General features: G+C 38.9%; 1 protein-coding gene across 3 annotated transcripts in view; it reads left to right on the forward strand.

Annotated features, from left to right (window-relative positions):
- The window catches only part of ULK4 (unc-51 like kinase 4), a 388,751-nt gene that overhangs the window by 14,508 nt on the left and 348,707 nt on the right, over nucleotides 1–25,536 (forward strand). For 2 of the 3 annotated variants that reach the window (XM_073333131.1, XM_073333133.1), the window contains exons 5-14: nucleotides 1,495–1,660; nucleotides 8,696–8,797; nucleotides 9,570–9,653; nucleotides 18,068–18,143; nucleotides 18,614–18,706; nucleotides 19,004–19,125; nucleotides 19,283–19,352; nucleotides 20,636–20,735; nucleotides 23,035–23,139; nucleotides 25,293–25,353. In XM_073333131.1, the coding sequence (XP_073189232.1) occupies nucleotides 1,495–1,660; nucleotides 8,696–8,797; nucleotides 9,570–9,653; nucleotides 18,068–18,143; nucleotides 18,614–18,706; nucleotides 19,004–19,125; nucleotides 19,283–19,352; nucleotides 20,636–20,735; nucleotides 23,035–23,139; nucleotides 25,293–25,353 (979 nt within the window). Of the gene's footprint in view, nucleotides 1–1,494; nucleotides 1,661–8,695; nucleotides 8,798–9,569; nucleotides 9,654–18,052; nucleotides 18,144–18,613; nucleotides 18,707–19,003; nucleotides 19,126–19,282; nucleotides 19,353–20,635; nucleotides 20,736–23,034; nucleotides 23,140–25,292; nucleotides 25,354–25,536 lie in introns of all 3 variants that reach the window. The other variant, XM_073333132.1, reaches the window with a different exon arrangement.

The following is a 25,536-nucleotide window of genomic DNA, read 5'->3' on the forward strand; positions in this document are numbered from 1 at the left end:
GGATTTTCATTATTCATTTAGGAGTCCCTTTGTGTTTATAGCTTTGAATCATTCTGTCATACCCTGTTTACACTAGGAAACCACATACTTCTTCGTTTCTTGGTAATCCTTCATGCCACAAAATAAAACTTAAAAAAAAAAGTAAATATAAAAAACAATGACTTAGTCGAAATTAATACTGTATACAGTACATAAATTATTGTGTAAATAGCAATTGGAGAATAAAGTTGGTGAAATCTGCTTTTAGAACTCCATGGGAAGTTGTTACCAAACATTGCATAAATGAATGATCAACCTACTGTAATTGTTTCCTAAAACAAGACTGCACATCTTTGCCTAGTTTTTGAATTTAGTCTAGTAAAACCCTCATGTTTTTCCTAAAATGTACATAGTGAATCAAAGTATGACCACAATAAACATTTTTGGTTTTGCTTAGTATATTGACTCTGCTCTCAATTGGACTCTCTCCTGTGTGATCACATTTTCTGCATTACCAAGTTTCTTATAAAATCAGCTATTGTGGATGCATGCGTAAATTCAGTAGATGACGTCATAAGAAATATAGTGCTGCACATTTGTGTATCTGATGGCAGGACATTGAGACATGAATGGAATACAGTAGAGTTGGAAAACTTGTTTTTCCTTTAAAGCTACTAATTTACTGTTAAACCAGGTTGATGAACAGGTAAAATGTTTCTCAGAATCTGATTGCTAGGTGAATAATCCTTTTAGTCAACTCTAGCGTCTATATTTTGGAAATTAAATGTTAAATATTGTAAACGTTAATCTAACAAACTTGAATATGCACACTTTGAAAGATGCATCAATTTTTATCTTTGCTGCAGAGTAATGTAGGTGGCAATTACTCCTTTGAACTCATCGTCCAGTTCAAAGTGTAGCCATCCTTATTTTCAGAGTCCTGCATAGAAAACTGTTCTGGCTATTGTGATATTGCCTCTTTTTCTATGTAACCACAACCTCCCATGACAGCTATGTTCCACTGAAACAATGTAGCTGTTGACCAGTAGAAGACTAATGACTTCAGGAGATGGACCTTCACAGGAGCTGGAACAAGATTTTGGAACTCACCACCAGATTAAATAAGAATGATTGCTAACTTTGCTGCATGCGGAGCAAATGTAAAACCTCTCTTTTTCCATGCTTTCCCACAATATCATCTTCATCGTCACAGGCTCATTTAAAACAAAGAAACAAAAAGCCCTCTGCCCAGATCTGTCTAAAATAAAAAAAAACACCTTTTGATGGCTGTGAAAAAAGGAGGTTGTTGTAGTCTTTCTCCCCCCGCCCCCCCCCAACCACTTGTGGGAGGCATTCAGCTATTACTGTGATGAAGGCCATATAAATACTTTTAATGGTAATGAGACTTGATCAAAACTTAAATCTTAGATAGGTTGACTGGAAAATTCAGCTTCTTGAAACAGTCCTTATATTTAAAAGAAACAACTTGGTGTTCACTTTTGTTTACCTCTGTAGATACTTCTGGAAGGGCCTGGCACACTGAAGTTCAATAACTTTTGCCTGGCTAAAGCAGAGGGTGAAAATTTGGAAGAATTTTTTGCTTTAATTGGGTCAGAGGAAGGAGGAGGTGATGATGGCTGTGAAAGCACTCCACAAAGAAACTTGAAAAATAGACTCAAAGGTACAGCATATAGTATATTGTTTTATCCAGTTAAAATTAACTAAACCCAATGAGGCATAATGAAATGTTTTAAAAATGTTTTGATTTTAAATCATGTTGAGAGGACGGGGTCTTATTTTCTCTGCCAGAAACTTTTAAAATAGTAGTCTTTTGTAACTATTCTTTTTGTGGATGCAGGAATTAAGAATGCTAGGTTTTTCTCAGAAAACTCTACGTTAGTAATGAAACATTTTATTTTGTTTAGTTCTGACAGTGTCTATGACAATGTAATAGGAAGCATTATGGGAATTTGTGTATGGTACAAACCGCAAAACAAGCTACACTACCTGTTATGAAAATTAGAGCAAATAAAATGTAATTGTGAAAGGCAATTGTTGAATAAATTGTTACTAATTTATCTGTACATACAGCTATTGCTTCAGGTGACTATATTTTATCTCTTCTCCTCACTGTAATTAATGCTACTGTTAGCTTAAGGCAGCGGTTCCCAAACTTGGTTCGCGGCTTGTTCAGGGAAAGCCCCTGGTGGGCTGCGAGATGCTTTGTTTACCTGAGCATCTGCAAGTACAGCCGCTTGCAGCTCCCAGTGGCTGCGGTTCGCTGTTCCCGGCCAATGGGAGCTGCGGGCAGACATACCCCTGCTAGCTTTGATTGTGCTAATGCACTAAAAATAGAAACATAGCCACAGTGGCAGGAGCGGCAAGCTGCTCCAAGTCCAATCCTGTCTGAGACCATAGGTTCATGCTGGGGACAGTCAGTCCCTCCCACATTTGCGCCACTGTGGCTACACGTCAATGTTTAGCAGGTTTGCTCAATCAAAGCTAGTGCAGGTATGTCTCCTCAAGCTCGAATTTACAGCTTTTAGTGCCAGTGTAGACCTATCCTTAGTCTCATGTAAGAAAGATTTTGGTAGAACAGACAATCATTGATATCCTTAAGTACAGGGAAGATTGCTAGCCCGCGCTTTAAGTGAGTGCATGACAGGTACATAGAGAAGAAACAGGTTTTACATACACGCAGTCATGTTTCCTACCTTCATAACAGTACAAAACCAAGTTTAGCAAACATACAGCATAACATACATCTGTGAGAAGAAGTAATAAAGGCTGTTTTATCATTTTAGTGTGTCTGTTCTGAATAATCTTCAAGGTACCCTTGAATTAAAGCCCAGATCAAGGTATTCGAGTATAGGGACAGTGAAGCTGAATTTATATTACTGTAATTACATAAACTTACAGTGTGGCTGTGCAAGTGAGTGGTTGGTTTTTACAATGAGTGTTGTAGATGTAACATCACATCTCTGAAATTCAACTTTTACTGTACAAACATACATCTCTCAATCATTTCCCAGTGGCATTGGTGAGTTTTCAGTAATTTCAATGGCTGGTGTGCTGCTGTTTCAATTTTTTTTTTACATTTAAAACAATAAACCAATTTTCAGGAGTCATTTTTAAAACAAAATGATCAGATAGATAACAGACTTTAAATGGAGCAAGGGGCCTAATTAACTAGAAATATTAACTCATTAAATTTGGGTGGGTGGGTTGGTTGGTTTGGTTTGTTTGTTTATTTTAGGTTGTCCTTCTGTGTCTGATATAGACGAATGGGGGAAAAATAAAACCGAGTTGGCTATTACATTTCTCATTTCCTCGTTTAAGTGCAAATGGTATGATTTTGTAAACATTTAAAGTAACCGTTTGAACTTTCATATGGAGGTACCTAGTATATGGAGCAGCACATATAGAAATATAAATAAATCCATTTTAGATTACAGCTAACACAGCAAAATTCAATCCTTTATTTAGAGCCTGTTGAGCTCCAGCTGTATGGTGAAAGCTGGTGTATGTGGAAATGAAGGCTGGAACTATAGTAAAGCAAGGGAAGATATTATGAGGTTGCCAATAGTTTACAGCTTCTGAGAAGTGCTGAAATAAGTAGCATTAAGCCAGTTATAGGCACCTATGTGCCTAATAAACAGAAGATCTTTATCCTTAAGGGATTAAACTTTGCACTCCACAATCAGTAGAACATAAATAGTTCCTTCAGCAAATTTTTTTGTTTTTGTTTTGTTTTTTCTTGAAATGAAAATCTTCTAGAGAGGACCAAACAATACTGTGTAGTGTATTTGCCTACATGATGTGGCTAAGGAGATATCAAATCAGTTTAAATGGGAGGACAGAAAATCAATTCTAACCCATCTGTTCTTGATATAAAATTATTAGGGCTGTCAAGCGATTTAAAAAAAAATCACGATTAATCGTGTTAAACAACAGAATACCATATATTTAAATATTTTTGGATGTTTTCTACATTTTCAAATATATTCAATTACAACACAGAATACAAAGTGTACAGTACTCGTTATATATTTTTTTATTAGAAATATTTGCACTGGAATGGTGGTTGAAGCATGAAGGGATATATGAATCTTTAGCGCATCTAGCATGTAAATATCTTGCGATGCCGGCTACAACAGTGCCATGAGGAAGCCTGTTCTCACTTTCAGGTGACATTGTAAACAAGAAGCGGGCAGCATTGTTTGTCTGAGCAATTGGCTGAACAAGAAGTAGGACTGAGTGGACTTTTAGGCTTTAAAGTTTTACATTGTTTTGTTTTTGAGTGCAGTTATTTTTGTACATAATTCTATATTTGTAAGTTCAACTTCTGTGATAAAGAGATTGCACTACAGTACTTATAATGGGGGAATTGAAAAATACTATTTTTTTTTTTACAGTGTGAATATATGAATCAATTTCAATTGGTATTCTATTGCTTAACAGTGCAATTAAAGCTGCGATTAATCATGATTAAGTTTTTTGAGTTAATTGCATGAGTTAACTGCGATTAGTCAACAGCCCTAAAAATTACGTAAAGTATTTCTCTAACTCACTGAACTCCAGTTGACAGAAGCTTGGTAACATCCTTCAGGATTGTTTTGCATATTTCATCGTTCCATGTTTTCCATACTTGGAATTAAGTGAAGATATGTCTCACTCAGTTGGACAGCAGAGAGATCTTGTATACTGGGCTTCCTAGAGTGCAGTGGAGAAAAGGCTTTGGTGGACTGGGACTGTGCTGTCCTCCTAGACATGGTTGAGGCAGCACGTCCGTGCTGATACTTTTTAAAGTCTGTCAGGTGCCTTCAATGGCAACACCCTATGATCTATGGTATCACATTTGATCCTACCACTAGTAGGAGGTGGAGTTGATTTAGAGTATGTGTGCTCCATTTACATCTCAGAGAACTTGAAAGTTAATTTGGGATAGTGAGTTATATATTGAAAGGCCCTCGCCTATGGGGTATGACAGAGTTAATTCTGTCGCCCTTTTGTTCCACATATATGAAGCTACTGGGAATCTCAGTTAAAAAAACAACTTGGGCTGCTAGTGCCTTCAATATGGACTTCACACTGCTATTGGGTATCCATTTATTAGCAGTGGCTTGAAGTATATTCTTCCATCTGTTACTGGCCAGGAGACTTTGCATCCTCCCTCTGGATGCTGTCCTGGCTACTGTGAAACATATTTTTTTTTACAATAGGCTTAATTATTGCCGTGCCTTGTACTTAGGAATAAACTCTGGTCATTAAAGAAACTTCTTCTGTTCCAGAATGCAGCAGCCTTTTCACTCAAGAAGTCTGGTCCATACAAATGTATTATAAGTGCAATAATTGAGATGCCACCAAGTAGGAGAACAAATTCAAAGTTCTGTACTTAATCTTCAAAACCCTCTATGCTATGGGATTGAACTATTTCAGTTACAGCTTCTCTCTCTTCAAAATGCTGATCTGCCACAGTACTTATTAGGAACAAGTGAACTATTGACAATAAGCTTTGTCTCCTGCTCGCGTAAGTTTCACTCTTTCTTAATGGAACTCCCTATTGCAAGAAACAAGAATGATGATGAACCTACTGTATCCAGGAAGAAACATGAACCAAACAGCCTCTTTGATATATCTTTATCAGAATGACTGCAATTGTGTGTGTGTGGGGCGGGGAGGGTTAACAATCTATCCCCTCTTACAAGCCAAAACCTAAGGATAAAAGAAACCAATAAGTGCTCTTGAAAGGAGGATGGAACTGAAAATTTTGTTGACTTTGTCTAACCCTCAGTGACTGTGGTATAATACAGCTGGATAATAAACTTTCTATTTTTATTCCTCCTGTGTTGAGGTTAATTGGCAGACAGGCGTGTTGTATCTACAAGTTATCTTTTGAATATGAAACATTAGTCATGATTTATATTCAGGCATATTATAAAAAGTAAGGTGTAGTATTGAGAAAAAATGGAGTTTGGGATCAGTAAATAAAAGTGATTTAATCTGAAATGTCCTAAATATCTAGGTAGCTCTATAGTCATTCTCTGCTAGTATGACACAGGGACTACAAAATTATATGTAACAGGAGAGGATGTCTGCTTCACTCTTTTAGCAGCACTCCAGCCCACTTAAAGAAAAGGGATTATAGGAAAATTAAAGAAGATTATTCTGATAAACCATTTGCCTTATAATCGGATTTGTGTATTTTGTTGTTGTCAGTATTTTTCATTTAAGTAAAAATACAGAGAAATTGGCTTAAATTTGTAACCAATATCCTATTTATTGGCTTCAACAGGAGTTTCACCTGTGCAAGGATTGTGGGAACAGACATCATGTGAATAAATACTATGGATAATTTTACAGTATTTTTTCTGTTTGTTGGGACTCATCTCGCCCTTAGTTGCATGGTGTACATATCTCTAATTAAATTGCATAAAATGGTCCTCTCCTTCTTAAACAGGGATAAACATTTCTATGAATCTTCAGTTCTGTGGCTTCTACTCAAAAGGGGTTATGTGTATTTTACAAAACACAGAGTACTAAGAAAAAATCATTCCAACAGAGAAGTCATTGCATTCTTCTCCTTCCTCTTCTCTTGTACAGTCTGTGAAAACTGACACTGCAATTTTGTCTTTCATGGCTGTGTTCCCAATTTCCCAAACACTGAAATGCCTCCATTCCTGTAAACTATTGTTACTAATATTGAGTTTAAATAAATCTATATATTTAAAAGTAAACTACATCTATTTTGTGTTTGTGTACAGCAAACTGAGCTCAGAAGAGAGGAAGCCCATTTTGAATACACTTTGTGCAAATGTGCTTCACAGAGCTTTTAAATACAGTTGGCATTTTTGAAGCTACTGTGGGTGATGGTCATCTTAATGAAAAGTGGCATTGTCTGAAAGAGTGGGAGTCCAGTATGGCAGAATGTAGACCTATTTCCATCCTATTTTAATACTAGTTTAACATAGAAATAGCTATACTGAATCAGACCAGTGGTTCATATAGTCTGGTATCCTGTCCATGACAGCATTCAGTATCAGATGCTTCAAAGGAAGGTGGAAAAACTGCAAAGGGAAACCACTATAAACGGTCTATTTTTTTTATTGTTATATATATCAAGATCATCCCCTCCTTCTGCCTCCACTTCTCTCTCTCCACAGGCTATTGCTGACTTCTTCCAAGAGAAACTGACAAAATGCAATGTGACCTTCCCATCCCTCCCACAGCTCTCTCCTTCTTCTCCCCATCATAGATGCAGAAGCTTCTTGTCTGTTCCCTAACCTGTCCTCTTGGCTCAGTGACTGCATCCTATCTTCTGGGCTGCCTTCTCTCTCATCTCCTTCCTTACTCTTCTCCTTAACCCATCCAACTACTGCTCCGTCTCCCTTCCCCCTTTTGTCTCTTAGCTCATTGAACATACTGTTTGCAATTGCTGTCCGGAGTTCCTCTCCTTCAGTTCCATCCTAAGCCCTCTCCCATCAAGCTTCTGCTCCTTGCAGTCCACTGAAACCAATCTCACCAAAGTCTCTAGTGACCTCTTCCTAGCTAAAGCTCAGAACCAGTACTTTGTCATCATTGACCTGTCAGTTACCTTTGACTACATCACCCATGCTCTTCTTGAAATTTTGACCTCCCTTGGCTTCCATGACTCAGTTCTCTTCTGGTTCTCCTCCAATCTCTCTTACTGCTTCTTCAGAGTGCCCTTTCGGGGATTAGCCTCAATACCCTATCAGTTTTCTATGCAGGCTCCACAGGCTCATGCCTTGTTCCTTTCTCTTCTCCCTCTAAACCTGATCTCTGGTAATCTCATCTGTAAACACAAATTCAAATACCAGTATCCATGCTGATGACTCATAGATCTGCCTCTCTTCTTCATTCTTGTCTCCATCTGTCCAAACTAAAATCTTGACCTGTGTCTCTGACATCTTCTTGTAGATGTTTAGTCATTAGCTCAAGCCCTCCCCTACTTCCTTTCTCAGTCACTCTGGACAATACCACCAATCTGCCTATCCCTCCATCCCCTAATCTGGGTGTCATCTTTGATTTGGACCTTTCTGTAGGTACATTAGAAAATTACAGCACAAAACGGTAGATGTTCTTCTCAGATTATCTGTAGGTTTCAGAGTAACAGCCGTGTTAGTCTGTATTTGCAAAAAGAAAAGGAGTACTTGTAGCACCTTAGAGACTAACCAATTTATTTGAGCATAAGCTTTCATGAGCTACAGCTCACTTCATCGGATGCATACTGTGGAAAGTGTAGAAGATCTTTTTATACACACAAAGCATGAAAAAAATACTTCCCCCCACCCCACTCGCCTGCTGGTAATAGCTTATCTAAAGTGATCCACTCACGAAAGATTATGTGTAGTTGAAGTGAAATAGGAATATAAATAACAAAATAGTTTCCACAATCCCACTGAAAAGGTATATCAGAGTGAAGTGAGGATAGTTGTCTAATGAGAGGCAAGGTTGTGATCACAGGACTATAAGTCAAATTCCTGAGTTTCTACCTCAGATCTGACATTGACATTTTCTGTGCCACTGGGCAAGGTACTTAGGGAAACTGAGGTTCAACATTTATCTCTAAATGGAGATAATGTATACACCACAGAGGTGAGGTGGGAGGATTGACACGGTGGCGTTTTTTAAAATTCTGAATTGACTATCCATTCAGCCTTTACACAAGTTGCCTTATCTATGTTTTATTTTGTAGGATCTCCTGTATACACCGCTCCAGAAGCAATAAAGGGAGCTGACTTCTCCATAGCTAGTGATTTGTGGTCATTGGGCTGTTTGCTTTACGAAATGTTTTCAGGTTGTGTTTCTATCTATCTATCTGACATTTGTGATAATTTGGGAAAATGAGTTTTTGGTACATTATAAAGACTTCCAATTATTTAGGAACCTTGTAAAATAATCAGCTGAGATACTGTCACTAAGATCTGAGTTATAGTATAATTATAATATATGGTTTTAACTGCTTCTAGTGCTCAGAATTATAATTTGCTAAATTATAATAACAGCTTGAGCTCCCATTCTCATTCAAGGGTTTTATGCTCTTAAACATTAAAACAATTTAGCAAATGCATTAATTTGTTCTTTTAAAGGTAAAATTCACTTTAGCTGTTTCAAATTGCACTACTTTAGCTTAGTGAAGGGTTGGGAGAAGGGAGCGGGAAGGGAGCATTTAGGAAGGGGAAATCTCCTTCAAACCAGGTTGCAGGGTTGTAGCCCAATCTTCCTGTGGCAACATACACAGTATGCTAGCCTATTGGATTAACATAGATGTGGGTCTTGCTGTCCTCATTATCCACTCTGCTGATATCTGGGGCTACCATGGAGACCCGTTTTGGGACATAAGACATGAAGGAGCATTTTTAATGGCTGTCCTGCCCATGTTTTGTTCTGCAGTCCTCATTGTTCACTGGCTCTCACCAACAAAGTTATTTGTAGTTAAATTGACATGAATTTGTTAAATTGAGTTCAGATTGACGACACTTGCTTCTTGAATGAGAATTATTTAGTAACAATTATTTTGCAGTTTAACCAAGTTTGATAGAATTAAGTGAATCTACTTATGTTTACAGGAAGACCTCCATTCTTCTCTGAAAGCTTTTCTGAATTAATTGAACAGATTTTATATGAAAATCCTTTGCCACTTAAATCTAAAGGTAAGGTTTTCTTATAGTTAATGAGTCAAACTAGAGTAATGCTTAAAATGTAGTAGTCAGGTTTGTTTGTTCGTTATGTTGATAACTATATTTTGGTTTGCAAAGAATATTCTGCTTAAAATTCTTAATTGCAGAAGTGTATTTTCTCATTAAACTAAACTTGTATTAGCAGAATTGTAAGAAATTTCTATCCCTAAAACTGAATTTTTTAGCTCTGATGCAAAAACGGTTTAGTAAAATTTCTAAAACTTCCTATGGACTTGTTCTCAAATGCCTTTTATGGGTGTGAAGAAGTGTGGTTTCAAAGTAAAAATACAGGGTTGAAACAGTGTACATAAATAGTAATTTAAATAACATAGCAGACGTACTCACCTACATCCATTTGCTGACCAAGTTACAAGTGTCAAAGCAGTGTAATTTGCACGGATTTTAGCATTCATTTAATTTGCAAACTGAGTATACTAATGTAGTATTCTGTAGTGACTAACTGAATCAGTGAGAGTTGTGCCTGTTAACCTGAGGCATGAAAATGATCCTGGGAAAGTGGTGAATGGTGCAGACAATTTAATGTGGATTTGGAGCTGCTACACATTCCTCTTCCATTCACTGCATGTGTATTAAACATAGAGTTGCTAACCCTCCAAGATTGTCCTGGAGTCTCTAGGAATTCAAGATTAATTTTTAATTAAAGATTATGTCATGAGATGACACCTCCAGGAATATGGCCAACCAAAATTGGCAACCCTAATTAAATGTGAAGTGCAAATAAAATCTCTGAATTCTGTCTATTGCAGCAGTAAGTAATGAATATTTCCCTTAGCCTAAAGGTACTTATACCCAGAGACTACACAGTAAAGAACAAACTTTGAAACAACATGCACAACAGTATAAAAACAGATTTATCTGAGCCCTTGTGGCTCCATGCTGCAGCAAAATTTTGTACAGTTCCTGTACTATCATCATATGGTGCTGGAGGAGTGCATATGGAACTGTACTCATGAGTCACTTAACATTTGTGTTTTAGGTCTTTTACTTGTTTGATAAAATAAATATTAACTGTAAAATTAGGTGCAATCTTTCTCAGAACAAATCATTTACTTTGAATAATTTATATACTATGGGCCATCCTGCCATTCATCTATGTGTACAATTTCCACTGGAGTCAATAGAGACTAACCAATTTATTTGAGCATAAGCTTTCGTGAGCTACAGCTCAGTTCATCGGATGCATCCGATGAAGTGAGCTGTAGCTCACGAAAGCTTATGCTCAAATAAATTGGTTAGTCTCTAAGGTGCCACAAGTACTCTTTTCTTTTTGCGAATACAGACTAACACGGCTGTTACTCTGAAAACTGGATTCAATGGGATTTCTGCTCTTAGAAGGAGCTCCGAATATGACCCTGTATATGAATGTGTTTTTTAAATTCAATAAATGAAATCCCTCTGTGGTACGGGGAATTGACACACCTGGTCAATTATCAGATGCAATCAACTCTAGATTTTGGGAAGAAATTTCTTAAAGGATGAAATTCTACCCTTGTGCACATGTGCACAATTTTAATTAGGTTCAGAGAGTTGCGTGTGCATTTGAGGGCAGAATTTTTCCTCTTAAGCATCCTTTAAAATGCAAAAAGGTCATATTTAAAACTTTGGATTCATTCAGTGTGTGTTTTGAATATGTTTTTAAATTAAATTTAAGACATGGTTAATTAAAAATAATTGTATACAGCATACAGTTTAGTCTTTTGTTCTATAAGTAATGGGTTCTTCTTCTTCTTTGAATAGTGTCCTATGGGTGCATCCCCTGTGCTTTTGATTGGAAACTTTTCATAACAATGTGCGTTCGGCCTGTGCGTACATGCATGCTAGTTTGTGTCACGCCCTGTGAGTTGCTACATAGCCGTGCACAGGCAAACCTCCCTCAGTTGCTTCTCAACAGCCTCAGCTTGAGATGGAGCTCTGGCAGTTGTCCCCGTTGAGATTACTTCAGCTGTGTCCCAATTTTTATTCTAGTGCTTCACTTATAGTAAGTGTTTGTGTAATTAGTTAGTAAGCAGTAGTAGCTTTAGCTTCCTAGTTTAAAGAAAAAAATAGGAAACTTCTCATATATTATATAGATAGATAAGTAGTAGATAAGTGCGTAGACAAGGTACCGGTAGTTCTTGTTCACTGGGAGGTTATGCCTGGTTCTCCTAGTTTAAAATGTCTGTCGTGCCAGGAGGCAATCCCGGTAAGTGATGGGTACTCCCAGTGCATCGATGGTCTCAGGGAATCGCACATTCCCAGAAGTGTAACTTCTGTCTGACATTGAGCCAGAAAATAAAGGGAGATTAAACTTCGTCTCCTCATTATAGTAAACTCGTTGCATCCATCTTCTGACCCAGGCCAAAGGACCCCTTCTGTACACCTGTCTCCAAGCAAGTCTGCTGCCTCCACTATTTCTAAGTCATGCTCCTCGAGGGCATTTAAGAGGAAGACCTCTCATAAGACTTCCAAAGATCATGCCCTGAGTTCACCAGGTAGGGAATTACCTCAAAAAAAGCCGAGGTTGTCGGAGTCTTCAACCAGGTCAGCATGCTCTGCTCTCCAATCTGGTACCTTTGAGGCTGCTGATTCCTCAGGTACCAAGGGCATTGTTAGCCAAAAGATGGCAAAGCCTCGGGTGTGGAGAGATCGTTGGGACCATCGGCAGACCAAGGTGGCAAGAAGTGCGCTTCCTCTGCTTCCTCGTTATCAAAGATGCCTGCTTGGGTTCCTACTGCATTTCCCTTGAAGCAGACAAGATTCACAGTACCTTCAGCTCCCTTGGCCACTACTACGTCTCTGCAAACCATGGACTTGGTACCAACAGCATGGTTGTTACCTCAGGAGTTTTGTTTTCCCTGAGACCTGGCTGAGGTGTCCAATTTTTCATTGCTCAGAGATAGGCAGCCTTCTTGTACTGCCCTCTCTGGGAGACCTGATCCTCAAGAAGAAACCTTTGAGGAGCAGGAGATAGAACTGATGAAGAGGTCTCTCTTCTGACCAACAGCTCCTCTTCATCTCAGGATGATGCAGTTCTGCCTCATCCTCCATCCTTGGAGAATGATTTTAAGCAGTTTCAGGATCTAGTCAAGAGAATTGCTGACTCCTTGCAGATCCCTATCGAGGAGGTTTAAAGCATCATAAGCTGCTTGACATCCTTCAGACAGTCTCATTTGCCCACGTAGCCTTGCCTGTTAATGTGGCCCTTCTGGACACACCTCATCTACTATTTCACCTACATGCAACAGAACAGATAAGAAATATTACTTTCCAGCAAAACACCTGAAGTTTTTATTTTCTCATCGCTCTCCTAATTCTTTGTGGACAATGCAGTTAATAAACGGGGAAGGTAGCACCACGCTAAATCTACGTCTATGACAAAGATCATAGCATTTAGACCTACTTGGTAGAAAATCTTATTAATCAGCCTCTTTACAATTTAGAATTGCCAATCTACTAGGTATTAATGGTGAAATATCATATAAATTACACCAAACTGAACTCTTTTGTTGACCGATTACTGGCAGAACATAGAGAGCAATTCCAGGCAATTTATTGTGGATGGCCAGCTGCCTTCCAGAACTTCACTACAAGCCTTACTCGATGCTGCTGATACTGCTGCCCATTCAATCTCTACGGTGGTAATTATGAGAGGGACTTTTGGCTCCAGATTTCCAAAAGAAGTCCAGAATACAGTGGAAGACTTCCCTTTCAGTGGGTCTAAACCAGGGGTGGCCAACCTGTGGCTCCAGAGCCATATGTGGCTCTTCAGAAGTTAATATGCGGCTCCTTGTATAGGCACCTACTCTGGGGCTGGAGCTACAGGCACCAACTTTCCAATGTGCCGGGGGGTGCTCACTGCTCAACCCCTGGCTCTGCCACAGGCCCTGCCCCCACTCCACCCCTTCCCGTCCCCTCCCCTGAGCCTGCCATGCCCTCACTCCTCTGCAGCCAGAGCCTCCTGCACGCCACAAAACAGCTGATCGGGACGTGCAGGGAGGGAGGTGGAGGCTCTGATCGGTGAGGCTTCTGGTGGGTGGGAGGTGCTGGGAGTGGCAGGGGGGGAACTGATGGGGGACTGCTGACATATTACTGTGGCTCTTTCGCAAGGTACATTGGTAAATTCTGGCTCCTTCTCAGGCTCAGGCTGACCACCCCTGGGCTAAACTGTTTGCAGATAGCGTGGATGAATCTCTGAGCACGTTAAAGGACTCCAGGGCTAGGTTGCTTTCTCTTGGGATCTATACACCTGCCTATAAGAGAAGGTTTAGCAAGACTCTGACAGCTCAGAGATCCCATCCTGTGCAATTCTCAACCTCCTAGAGGTTGTATGAACCACATCAAAAAAGACAGAAATTCCAGAGACAGAAACTATCCGCCTGTCAGCCTTTGACCTCATACCCTTCCAGCTCCAAGCAGCAATTTTGGTGGGCTGACTGAGGTCTTGAATGACCATCCTCATCCTTACCAGCTGCACCAATTCAGCTGTCTTCTTCCCTTCAGCGACCACCTTTTACCACTTCAGGCAGGCTTCAGAGTCTATCCCCACAGACAAGTGGGTTTTGGAGATCATCTCCCCAGAGTACACCATCCACTTTACTACCCTTCCACCAACCAACCTCCCTGCCCAATGCCTCTTTAGGGATTCCTCTCATGAGAGCTTGCTTTGTGAGGAAATGGAGTCTCTTCTATACTTGGGTGCTATAGAACCAGTCCTTATGCAGCACAGAGGAAAGGGATTTTATTTAAGGTACTTCCTGGTACCAAAAAAAGAATGGCAATTGGAGACCCATTCTAGATTTGAGGTTACTCAACACTTATGTGAAAGCATCAAAATTCAAAATGGTGACATTTGCAGGTGATAATTGTGTCACTAGATCAAAGGAATTGGTTCTCAGCCCTTGACTTTCTGGATGCATATTTCCACATTGCGATCCCCCCCATCTCATAAATGATTCCTATGTGTTACTATTGGCCAGGATGCTCCTTTTTGGACTGTCATCTGTCCCGAGGGTCTTTTTGAAGGCCATGTCGGTAGTAGTGGCTCAGCTCCGCAGGAAAGGTATTTTAGTGGCCTCTTACCTGGATGATTGGCTGCTGAAGGGTCACTCTCGGGAATTAAGTTCATGGGTAACTTTTGAAGCCATAGATCTCTTCCTCAAATTGGGCCTACAATTGAACATTCAAAATTTCACTCTGAGCCCTGTACAAAACTTAGCATTCATAGGAACTCATCTCCGTTTAGTAACAGCAAGAGCCAAAGCACTGCACAGATTTGTGGCCTTTTCCGACATAGCAATACAATCCAGCACAGCCCCCAAAGCTTTGTTTTATATCAACTGGCAAGGAGGAGCAAGAGTCCTCTCCCTCTGTGCAGAGGCTGTCAAGCTTAGTAACCAGTGCATATGCAATCAGGTCATTGTCACAGGGGTTGTCTTCCAGGGGTTCAGAATGTGACCGTAGATGCATTTAGCAGGCACGTATTCCAAGAGTATGAATGGGAAATAGATTTCAGCATATTACACCACATATTCTGGCAATGGGGACCCCCCCAGATAGTCTTGTTTGCCACAGCAATAAACAAGAAATGTGCCCAGTTTTGCTCCACAGGCAGGCTGGGTCACCGATCCCTGGGGGATGCCTTTCACCTTCATTGGTCGTCGGATCACTCATATGCATTCCCACTGACTCCTCTAATAGCTGAAATTCTACTGAAAATAAAAGAAGACAAAGCCAGTCATCCTAATATTTCCGAGCTGGCCCTGACACACGTGGTTTCCTTACATAATACAGTTGGCCGTTTGCTCACTGGTCACTCTGCAGGCCAGTCTTCATCTCCTCTTCCAGGAAGGCAGAAAGATCCTACATCCCAGCCTTGAAGTTCTTCATCTCAAAACATGATTGGTCGATGGTTCATGGGATTAAAGACAACCTGCTCTGAGGAGGTGAGGTAAGAATAGTATTACCCAGCAGAAAATAGTCTACTACCCATACTCTTAAAAATGGACAAGATTTGACTGTTGGTGTGACCTCAAACGTACTCCACTGACTCCTCATTGCTGCCAGATATACTGGTCTGTGTCCTAACTCTAAAAAGTTTTAGGGCTATCGCTGAGCTCCATTAGAAGTCTCCTGTCAGCCATCGTGGCTTTATATTTTCTAGTAGAGCCTTATTCCCACCCTTTATTCCTTCCTGTTTTGCTCACCCAATGACAGTTAGGTTCCCAAGGGGGCTCGGAAATATTTCTTTCAGTCAAGCATCATACTCTAGTTTGGGAACTCAATCTGGTTCTTAAATGCCTTACAACACCACCATTTGAACAGATGGCTACCTGCTCACTTCTCCATTTAGTGAAAATGACATTCCTGATAGCCATCATGTCAGCATGACAGGTTGGGGAAATTAGAGCCCTTATGGTATCCCCTCCTTTCACAGTATGTTTTTTTTAAGGACAAGGTCAAATTTCTACGTAACGTTGTTGGGAGAGAATTGGATTTGATCTAATCTGCAGTCATCTTGTGCATTTAGCCTCTCCCTCCTCTCTCCAACCCCCCCACTCCCACCACCTGCCAGCTAGAATCAAGGACACCATAGAGTCAGGAGAAAAATCTGGCCTTGCTTAGGCAGAGAAAAAGAGCTGCAAGCTGCAGTTTTACTGATTGGGATAGATAAAGTGAAAGGACAGATTCATTGTGGGGGAAAGGGGAGAAGAAATATGGAAAACTGACCTCGATTCTGGTTTTTGTTTGCTGAAGTTACTTTGCTGATAAGGAGAATAAGGAATTGTTATTGGCTGTTGCGATGGAAATAACTCATAATAGCCTCTAATAGGCTATGTGCTTTGTCCAGAGGAAATCTATAGAGTGAGTTAGAAAGCATGCTTTGGAGCAGTCTGAGGAAACTTTTATTGGGGCAAGGAGCTGACACCTAAACTTCCCAGCAACTGGACGGAAGGAGGGCCCCCGGAAGCCTGACTGCTAATCACTCAAAACCATCTCAGTCTTTGGGTAATGATAAATGTTTGGGGTGTTCTGAACCTACTGCTACAGCACATGTGTGTGTGTGTGTCTTGTGTGTTTGAGACCTAATAAAAGAGTAGTTTTATGTTAAAGCACTCTTGTTTGTACCAATCATTTATGAGACAGAGGAACTGTGTCCCCAGTGATTTATTCCTGACATGATCTGGAGAGAAACAGTTAAATTACCACTGCTTTGGGTTCTGAAAACTGTGGGTAACAGTGTCCTCTGAATTCCAAATTAATCAACCCATTCACATGCCAGTTTTCCACGCTAAACCTCACCTAGATAAACAAGAGGCATTGTTGCATACCCTTGATGTCAGGAGAGCCCTGGCCTTCTGTCAGGATAGAACTCTAAACCCTTCAGAAAGACCCCAAATTGTTTGTCTCACTCACAGATAGATCAAAGGATCTGCAATCTCTAATCAAAAACTTTCCAAGTGGATTTCCAACTGAATTAATTGCTATGAATTGCATAATATTCAAGCACCTTCGGACATATGAACTCACTGTATGAAATTCATTTCTACTTCTTCACCATTTCTCAAAAAGGTGTCCACTACTGAAATATGTAAAGCTGCTACTTGGCTTCTATGCATCCATTCGCTGAACACTGTGCAATAACTTGTGACTCTACAGCTGAGTCAAACACAATATCAGAAGTATTTTCTTCCATACTGGACTTGACTCCAAAGCCCCTCCTTAAAGCAGGGCTACTCAATAACCCCCAGAGTGGAGCACCGGAGGGACACTACTCGAAGAAGAATAAATGGTTTCTCACCCTGTGCAGTAACAGCAGTTCTTCAAGATGTGGTCTCTATGGATGCTCCATTACCTGCACTACTCCTTCTCTGTTATAGGGCTTTGCTGTAGAGAAGGAACTGAGGTTGGTTCACCCATGCCGTACTATATAACAATGGCATGAAGCTGACTAGCGTAGTTGCATGGGCTAAACGGACATTGCCATGAGAAATTTCCAATCAAAGGCACAGGGGGTGCAAACACAAGTAGGGTGGAGCACCCATAGAGGGACACATCTTGAAAAACTACATTTACTGCACAGGGTGAGTAACCATTTCTTTTATACAGTATGAGAATCTTCCCAATGTGAAGATTTGCTTTTAGAAACTTTTAAAATTACAGCTGCTTAGTAACTGGAAGCGTCTGTTGCATATGCTGTCTTAGGTTCTGGTTGTGTAATCATATACAATCTGTACCCATGTATACCCCATTGTCTTTAGTGACTAATAGCAGGAACAGGACCTATATATAGGAGAACTCTATATTTCTTCTATTATTTATATAATCATTCTAGTTTTAGGCTAGTTTATTTTTATTACCAATATTATTTGAAGTTCTTCTGTTTACAGGTTCTGCTCTTCCCAAACCTTCTTCACACTTCCTTAGTTTGCTGGATGGTTTGCTTCAAAAGGATCCTCAAAAGAGGTAAAGCAGTCTAATGCAGGACAATTAATCACATATTATGTTTTCTCCTCTTCCGAAAAGCGATGACTATTGCAATACTGAATTCATGTCATTTTGCAGATTACATCTGCAAAGAGATGTAATTGTCTGTTTTGAATATGTTGCAATTAATTAATATAGTTTTCGTTGAAAGATTTGTGCCGAGTGTTTTGATTAAATTACTCTGATACGAAACAAATAGACACCAGGATAATGGTACTGGTGGCAATTTTAGAATCCTATAAAATTTAAAATCAGTCCAAACTTGTTTTGAAAGTGGGAGAAGAGCAGTTAAAATATCTATTTTACTGGGCTTCTGACTCATAAATGGTATGATTACATTGTTACATAATAACAAATTTGCCAGTCACTGAGAAATTCATAGAATATTAAATCATGGCACTGTATTGTAGTGCTGTTTCAGGCTCTCTTTATTCTATTGTATTACAAAGATTGAACTGGACAGACCTGTTACAGCATCCATTCTGGAAAGATGCTTTCAGCAGATATGATGATTCCACAAACAGCCAGGACATAAGCTCAAGGTACAATATGTTCAGTGAAAATAACATTTTATAATAAATATAAGGAGACAAATATCCTTTTGTACTATTAAAAAAACTGTTTTCTGGTCATTATTTGTATTTTTCTTTTAATTTAGAAAAATGTTTTTAAAATTTTGTTACATTTGTGCTATGCAAGTATTGTATCTTGAATCTTGTCTCTTGAAACTTATCTATCACTGATGCGAACACTAGTGCAAATATAAAAACACTATAGTATTGATTTTTGAAGGATGTTAAGTAACTAGTATCTAACTAGCATCTCTTATTAAACAACAGTGAAAACATGGAGTTGTTTGCATCTAGAGATACCAAGGACTCATTGGATACCCATAAAAATTCGAATGACATATCATCCTCAAGAGCAGATAATAAACAACTTAATAAATCTTTCAAACTAGGTAAGATTATGTATTGCTATTATTGTCTCATTTCAAATGAGTGTGTTCTGTAAATCCGATCAACCTCGTAATCCCAGCAGTATGTCTGTTCCATAAATTTTATTCCTCATAATCTTTAAATTAGTGAGTTCCATGTTTTTTGTTTTGTTTTTAACAGAAAATCCATCTGAATTGCGGCCTAAAAGCGCCCCTGGTGGTGAATCAAATGAGTCCATATTTCTTCTTAGGTATGATAAACTACAGAGCAATTAAACTAGAAATGAAAAAATGTATGGAGTATCTTCTTAGATGTATTATTTTTTAATTAAAAGAGCACAGGCTGAAATGCAGTATTTTTATGCAAGCAGATTGTTTCATGATTCTGTAGGGAAAATTGTGTTTAGATAGTTAGTATAAAGAAACCCTCGAGATGTTGTAGCCCACAATTTAAATATTGCTGTATTTTACTGTTTTTCATAGCAATATCTTGTAATCTCTGGGCTGTTCTGCTAAACAGGATTAGAAAAATTTAGGTTTTTCTGTTATTCATTACTTTTATTCTTTTCTTGTTTTACGTATGCACAAATGATCTTTACCATTTAAGAAGCAATTCAAAATTGCTTAATAGGGTGGAGGGTCTGAAGCTTGCAGTTTCAGCCAGGCCAACAAATAGTGCCTGCAAAGACCTGTCAGTTGTGCTGCATAGGCTATCAGTCGCTATGTGTGCTATTTGTGCAATGTGCCACAGGAGCCATTAAATAAAAACGGAAACAATGAGTTTTAGTTGGTGAGGGCCTATTGTGTGTGGTTTTTTGCATTTGCCTCAAGGCAGGAGAGATTCATTTTTGATATAAGAGCCTTAGTTTCTGTCCACATGAAGCAGACGCTTGCTTGTTTAAAAACACCCCTCCCTCACCATTCACTAATGTAGCAGAAAGATCTGTCCAAAGCAAGGATTACATTGGAGTAAAATCCAAACACCTTGCTTGGTTAATCTACCAATAATGAATTCAGTACTGAATCTGTTTTTTATCACAACACCCTGGTCTCTCCTTGTGTGTCTTCCTAATCTTCTCGGTGACTCTGAAAAAATTTTATGAACAAACAGCATTTTGAAAATGAAAAGAATGAATACAAAAACCGTCAGGATACTTGTCAGTTTCAATGCTTCCCAGCTCTAAACAGCCATCAGTGAGAATGGAAGAACAGTGTAAAGTGCATTGCAATCCAGCAAGTTAATCACCTTGAGATATTGTTTGGTGACTCCTCACATTTAGGAGATGGGATTTTAATATGACTACATCCTTTGGTTTGGAGGGTTGATGGTGCGGAAAAAAACAACAAACTATTACGGGAGATTTAAAAACAGGAAGTATATATTGGGTTGATGGAACAAATATTCTGCCTGTCAGCCTTGACGCTTTCCCCACACAAATGGGAATTACGTAGAGGTTTCATAATCCTGAATATGTTGTGTAATCCATGAAAGTTAATCGGCACTCTTCTTTCATTTTTGTCTCCTGTCTCTCAGCTCTCGTCCCACTCCGAGGACTAGCACTGCAGTAGAAATGAGTAGTGCTACTGCTGCCTTAACTCAGAATTCGGCACAAAGAACTTTACGTTTGGCAAAGGTGAGGAGATTGTAATATTTCCATAGTTACGATTTCATCCTGGATTCCATTATAAAGCCAGCTGGGCACTCCTTTCCCCCTTCAAATTAAAAACAAAAAATCCCCAAACCTACACATTTACTGAATTTTAAGATCAGTTCTCAGGGCAGCTGTTCATTACAGCAGGGGCCAAAATTGCCCCGGACTAGTCCAAAATTTGGGAGCTCAGCGTCTATTGCCCTCTAATTAAGAGAAATAAGAGATTGCCAGACCAAGACATAAATTAATTAAATAAAAAGGGTAATGTTACTGTAGAATGTTACACAAACATTCAAAAACATTATTACCAGGAGTGTTATAGTTTAAAAAAAAAAATTAAAAAATTTTACATTGAGAAAAGATAAGGTAATATAAAGAAAGTTTCAATATTGTTACAGTTGATACATTATCTAAAAAAACTCCCGCATGTATGAAAATTAACAGTAGATATTTCAAGAACAGTCTTAACTCTGACCTGTAAGACATAGCTCTCAAGAAATGTAATAGTTCAAGTTCTGAGTTATAAGAAGATGGTGTAACACATCTTCGGTGGAAAGAGGACTAATGTATCTGTTACAGTAACTAAATTCAGTTGCACCAGACTACAGAAACTGTATCTTTAAGGCGTATTGCACACACCTCTTTCAATTTCAGAATACTAACATTTTAGTTAATTCTGTAGTATCGCTATTGCAGAAAGATCACTGTTTTGTGTATATAGAACTGATATACCTTATGTTATAGTATGTAAAATTTCTAAAATAGTTTGATAGAAGTATAATGTGCTATTTTTATACTAGTCTTTTTGTGTAACATACAATACTTATTAAACACATTAGCGAGTAACTGCATTGCGTGGGGTGGGGGAAGAAATAGGAGTTAGTGTTAAGGTTATTACTGGAAAGTCTAATGTTAATTTTCACATATGTAGATATTTCTTACAAAATATATAAATTGTAAGACTACTCAAAATTTCATGTACCTTATCCTATTTTCTCATTTTGTATGACTTTTAAAAGGTGGGGATTTTAAAAGCTGTTTTTTCTTGATACTTATATTTTCTGTTTTTTGTTTTTAACTTAATGTTGCAATATTAACTTTTAAGTTACAGGGTTTGGTTTTGTTTTTTTGATGAACAGTTTTGTTTTTTTTAAAACAAACATGTAGCTATGTCTGAAATAAATTGATTTTTATTTTTACTTATCGACCTTTGCTGCTCAAAAGGAATATGTTAATATTTTAATTACCGATCATAAAACACAGCTGATAGTTTTATTCATCCAACTGCATTTGACATTTATGAGAAAATTGGAGTTGCTATTCTTTCCCAAGAGTATGTTTACTCAAAACACTGGTAATTACCACAGATTGTCTCATAAAATAAAAGGATTAGATTTAAATGTGATTTTAGAGACCATGATGATGTTAATCTAAACATTTATATAACTGTTGATTGTAAGTTCCCAATTTCCTTTTCTTTATTTTTAAAAAGGCTGTTGAAATCTTGGGCTATAATCCTTCAAAGATTTATTCACACTGACCCTGAATGGGACTATTCACAGTGTATAAAGTTAAGCACCTGAATACATTTTGGCAAAATTGTGGTGTTGGTAATTGGGTATGGTGGGGTGTATAAATACCCCCCACCCCCATGAACATTAAAAAGATGTACCAGATAAAGAGAAATGGGCATTGTCCATACAAAACATGTTCACTGAGTAAGAAAAAACTCCAAAGAATAAAAAGGCGTCACTTCTGCTCGGTGGGGGAGCGGCCGCTGCCCCGGTCCCCCCCAGCTATGCTACTGTTCGAGAGATGCATAAACCATATAATTGGCATGTAAATACCTGTTCTTTCATATGAGATTTAGGAAAAGTGTGTCTGTAAGTTGGTGGGAATTTTTTAAAAAAAAAAAATGGTAATAGAATATGCAGCAGTAACTGGGGTGGGGATAATGAATATAAGGCCCTGATTCTGGAAAGACTTTTAGGACTTGGGCAAGTCACGTAATCTCTTTTTGTCTCAGCACCCTTTGTCCGACTAGTCTATTTCTATTAGATCAGCATCTTTCTCTTACTGTATGTTCGTATAGTGCCCACCACAGTGGGACCTGATCTTAGTTAAGGAATCTATTCACTACCATAAAGCAAATAATACAAACACTGAGTATTTGTGTTATCCATACAATACAGTTTGGTAATGTTTAAAAGAAATATTGCTGCAAAAAATTTTGAAAAGTTTTCTTACAAACCTGACTACTGTATTTTTGTTGTTGTTCTAGGGTAAAAATGGACACTCAAGCCAGCAGGACATGGAGTCCAAGATGAAAGAGCTCATCTACACAGAGTCAGACCTTTTTGTAACTCCTATTCTTGACAATCCAAAGGTATGGCAAAGTAAAATACTAAAGAGTAGATTAAGGAACTTGCTGTGCTGTGTATTGCACAAATAAATCTTTAAATGGGGCAACCACTCTTTTCCTTTCCTTTATTGTTCTCATTGCCTTTATTGTTCTCTTTTTTTTCCTTTCCTTTATTGCTCCACCCAGTCAACTGCTAATTCTTTTGACAAGATTTCTGCAGTTTTTATGGCCCTATTATACAATCAGTATGGAGAACTGATTTATCTGGGGATCAAATATTAATCTGAAAGGGTTTCCCATAATTAATGGAAGCTACTAAATGTTGCATTCGGTGCCCTTACAGATTTACCTTTTGATATCTTGCATTCACTTATTAAACTCTAGTAACATATAGTCATGACAGATATTTATTTATAGGTATGCCTGTTAAAATTAAACTTTGTAGAGGTAGGTGTCTTCTCACTGGATACTAATCCTTTTACACTAGGATTTAGATTTTCACACTGTCCATTTGTCTCTGTTTTGTCTTTGATAGTGCATTTCATCCATGAATTCACTGGCCAGGGAAACTGTGTTAGCATCTTTCCAGTTAAGGCCACTTAAACATGATTCTAGTTAACCTGGTTTAAACTCAAGTGTAGGCCAGTCCAAAATATCCTGCTGTGTACCATGATAGGCCCAGGAGCAGGTGACATTTAATGATCAGGTAGGGTTTGGTTTGGTTTGTTTTTTTTCTCATGACAGAGCCTGGCCTTTTTTTGTCAAGTCTGAGACATTTTCCTGGAAAAAATTTCTTTTACCAAAACTTTGACTCCACCATTTGTTTGAGAGCAGTTTGCCAGGTAAATATTACTTTCAGGTAAAACACCAGGGAATAAAAGGACATGATACTTCTTCAGCAGAGTTTTCTACAATCTCTGGTAGTTAATCAAGCCTAATGTTAACTGTGAATTTTAAAAATCTGCTTCTGCCTTCAGTGGGAACTCTGGTTTTGGCCAATATAAATAAGAGAGGTTATTGAGGAAAACACTTGGCTGATTTTTTTTTTTTTCCCCAATGAATTGATTCGATATGGACATGGAAACAGTGAGATGCATACACTGTAATTTGGATTCCAAACTGGGACCTCATGGGTCAGAGCCATATCTTTGGGAAAAGGTGTTGGCCTTGCTGTTTCTGGGCAGTTGGTCATGGTAAAGTTTAACCAGGAGAAGAATAGGGCACTGGAACTGTTGTTGGTTTAGGGACTTGGCCATGTGCAGGAACTCTGGTTCTTATGGTCAGTGAACACTTGGACCTGATGGTGGGCCCTTTCCAAGTAGCGTTGCTGCTCTTCAAAGGTGATTTTAATTGCCAGGAGCTCTTGTCAAAGATCTTGTTGTTTTTCTCAGTATGGGTGAGCTTCCTCAAGTAGTAGGTGATGTGGTGCAGTATTTGCCTTTGGGATAGGACTCCCCTGATTGACATACTGAAGACATCTGCTTCCACAACGAAAGCTTGAATTGCACCTGGGTGGGCCAGTTCTGGAGCTGTGGTGAAGGCAAGCTTTGACTGCTTGAATATGTGCTGGGCCTTGGGTGACCAATGGAACTGCATGTTTTTCTGGAGTATGGCAGTAAAGGGCTTGGCTTGTCTTTTGGAAAATTCTAAATGAACCTCTGGTAGAAGTTTGTGAAGCCTAATAAACACTGTAGGCCATGGATGTTGCGGGGGCTGTCCAGTTGTGAGCAGCCTGGCCCTGTTTGAGCTTGGTGAAGGTCATCAAAGATGGCTGACATCAATTGGAGAAAGGTGGCCCAGTTTGACAGCACTTGGGTATGGCCTTCCGGAGGGGGGGTGGTGTGGGCAGGCAATCAGCTGCTTTGGGACTCTGCCAGTTGGACCTCCAGGGTGGTGCCTCACACTGGGGCTGGGCTACATGGGTCTCAGGTAAGCTACTGATAGCAGGCTGCTAGGTAGGCTGTGGAGCGTGACTGCTCTCATGAACCTTGTGGGCCTGGGTTCTAGGCCTGTGGCTCATTGACACTTAAATTATAATGGTGGGAGTGGCTTGTATTGGGTTCATGTGCCAAATATATTTTTGTCTATCTGTGTCTGTGTTTATATGTTTCTCTACTTTAAAGACATTTACAAATGCTTTTAAAAAATCACTGTTTTTTCTATTTTGTTTTTTCCAGATAATGAAACAAGCACCAGTTAGATTTGACTTGAAAATGTTACATATACCGGCACATTCAGGTACAGTCCTGATGAAGTTGATAAAATGTGTAAGTGCTTCACATGATAGCACATACTTACGTAACATGTTTTCATTTTCTTCATAATTTTCCATCTGAATAGTTTCCCGTTGATTGCAATTCATAACTTTCCTAGTGCATCTGAAGAAGTGAGATTTTTACCCATGAAAGCTTATGCTCAAAT

This window comes from Lepidochelys kempii, chromosome 2 (assembly GCF_965140265.1).
Source record: "Lepidochelys kempii isolate rLepKem1 chromosome 2, rLepKem1.hap2, whole genome shotgun sequence".
NCBI lineage: Eukaryota > Metazoa > Chordata > Testudines > Cheloniidae > Lepidochelys > Lepidochelys kempii.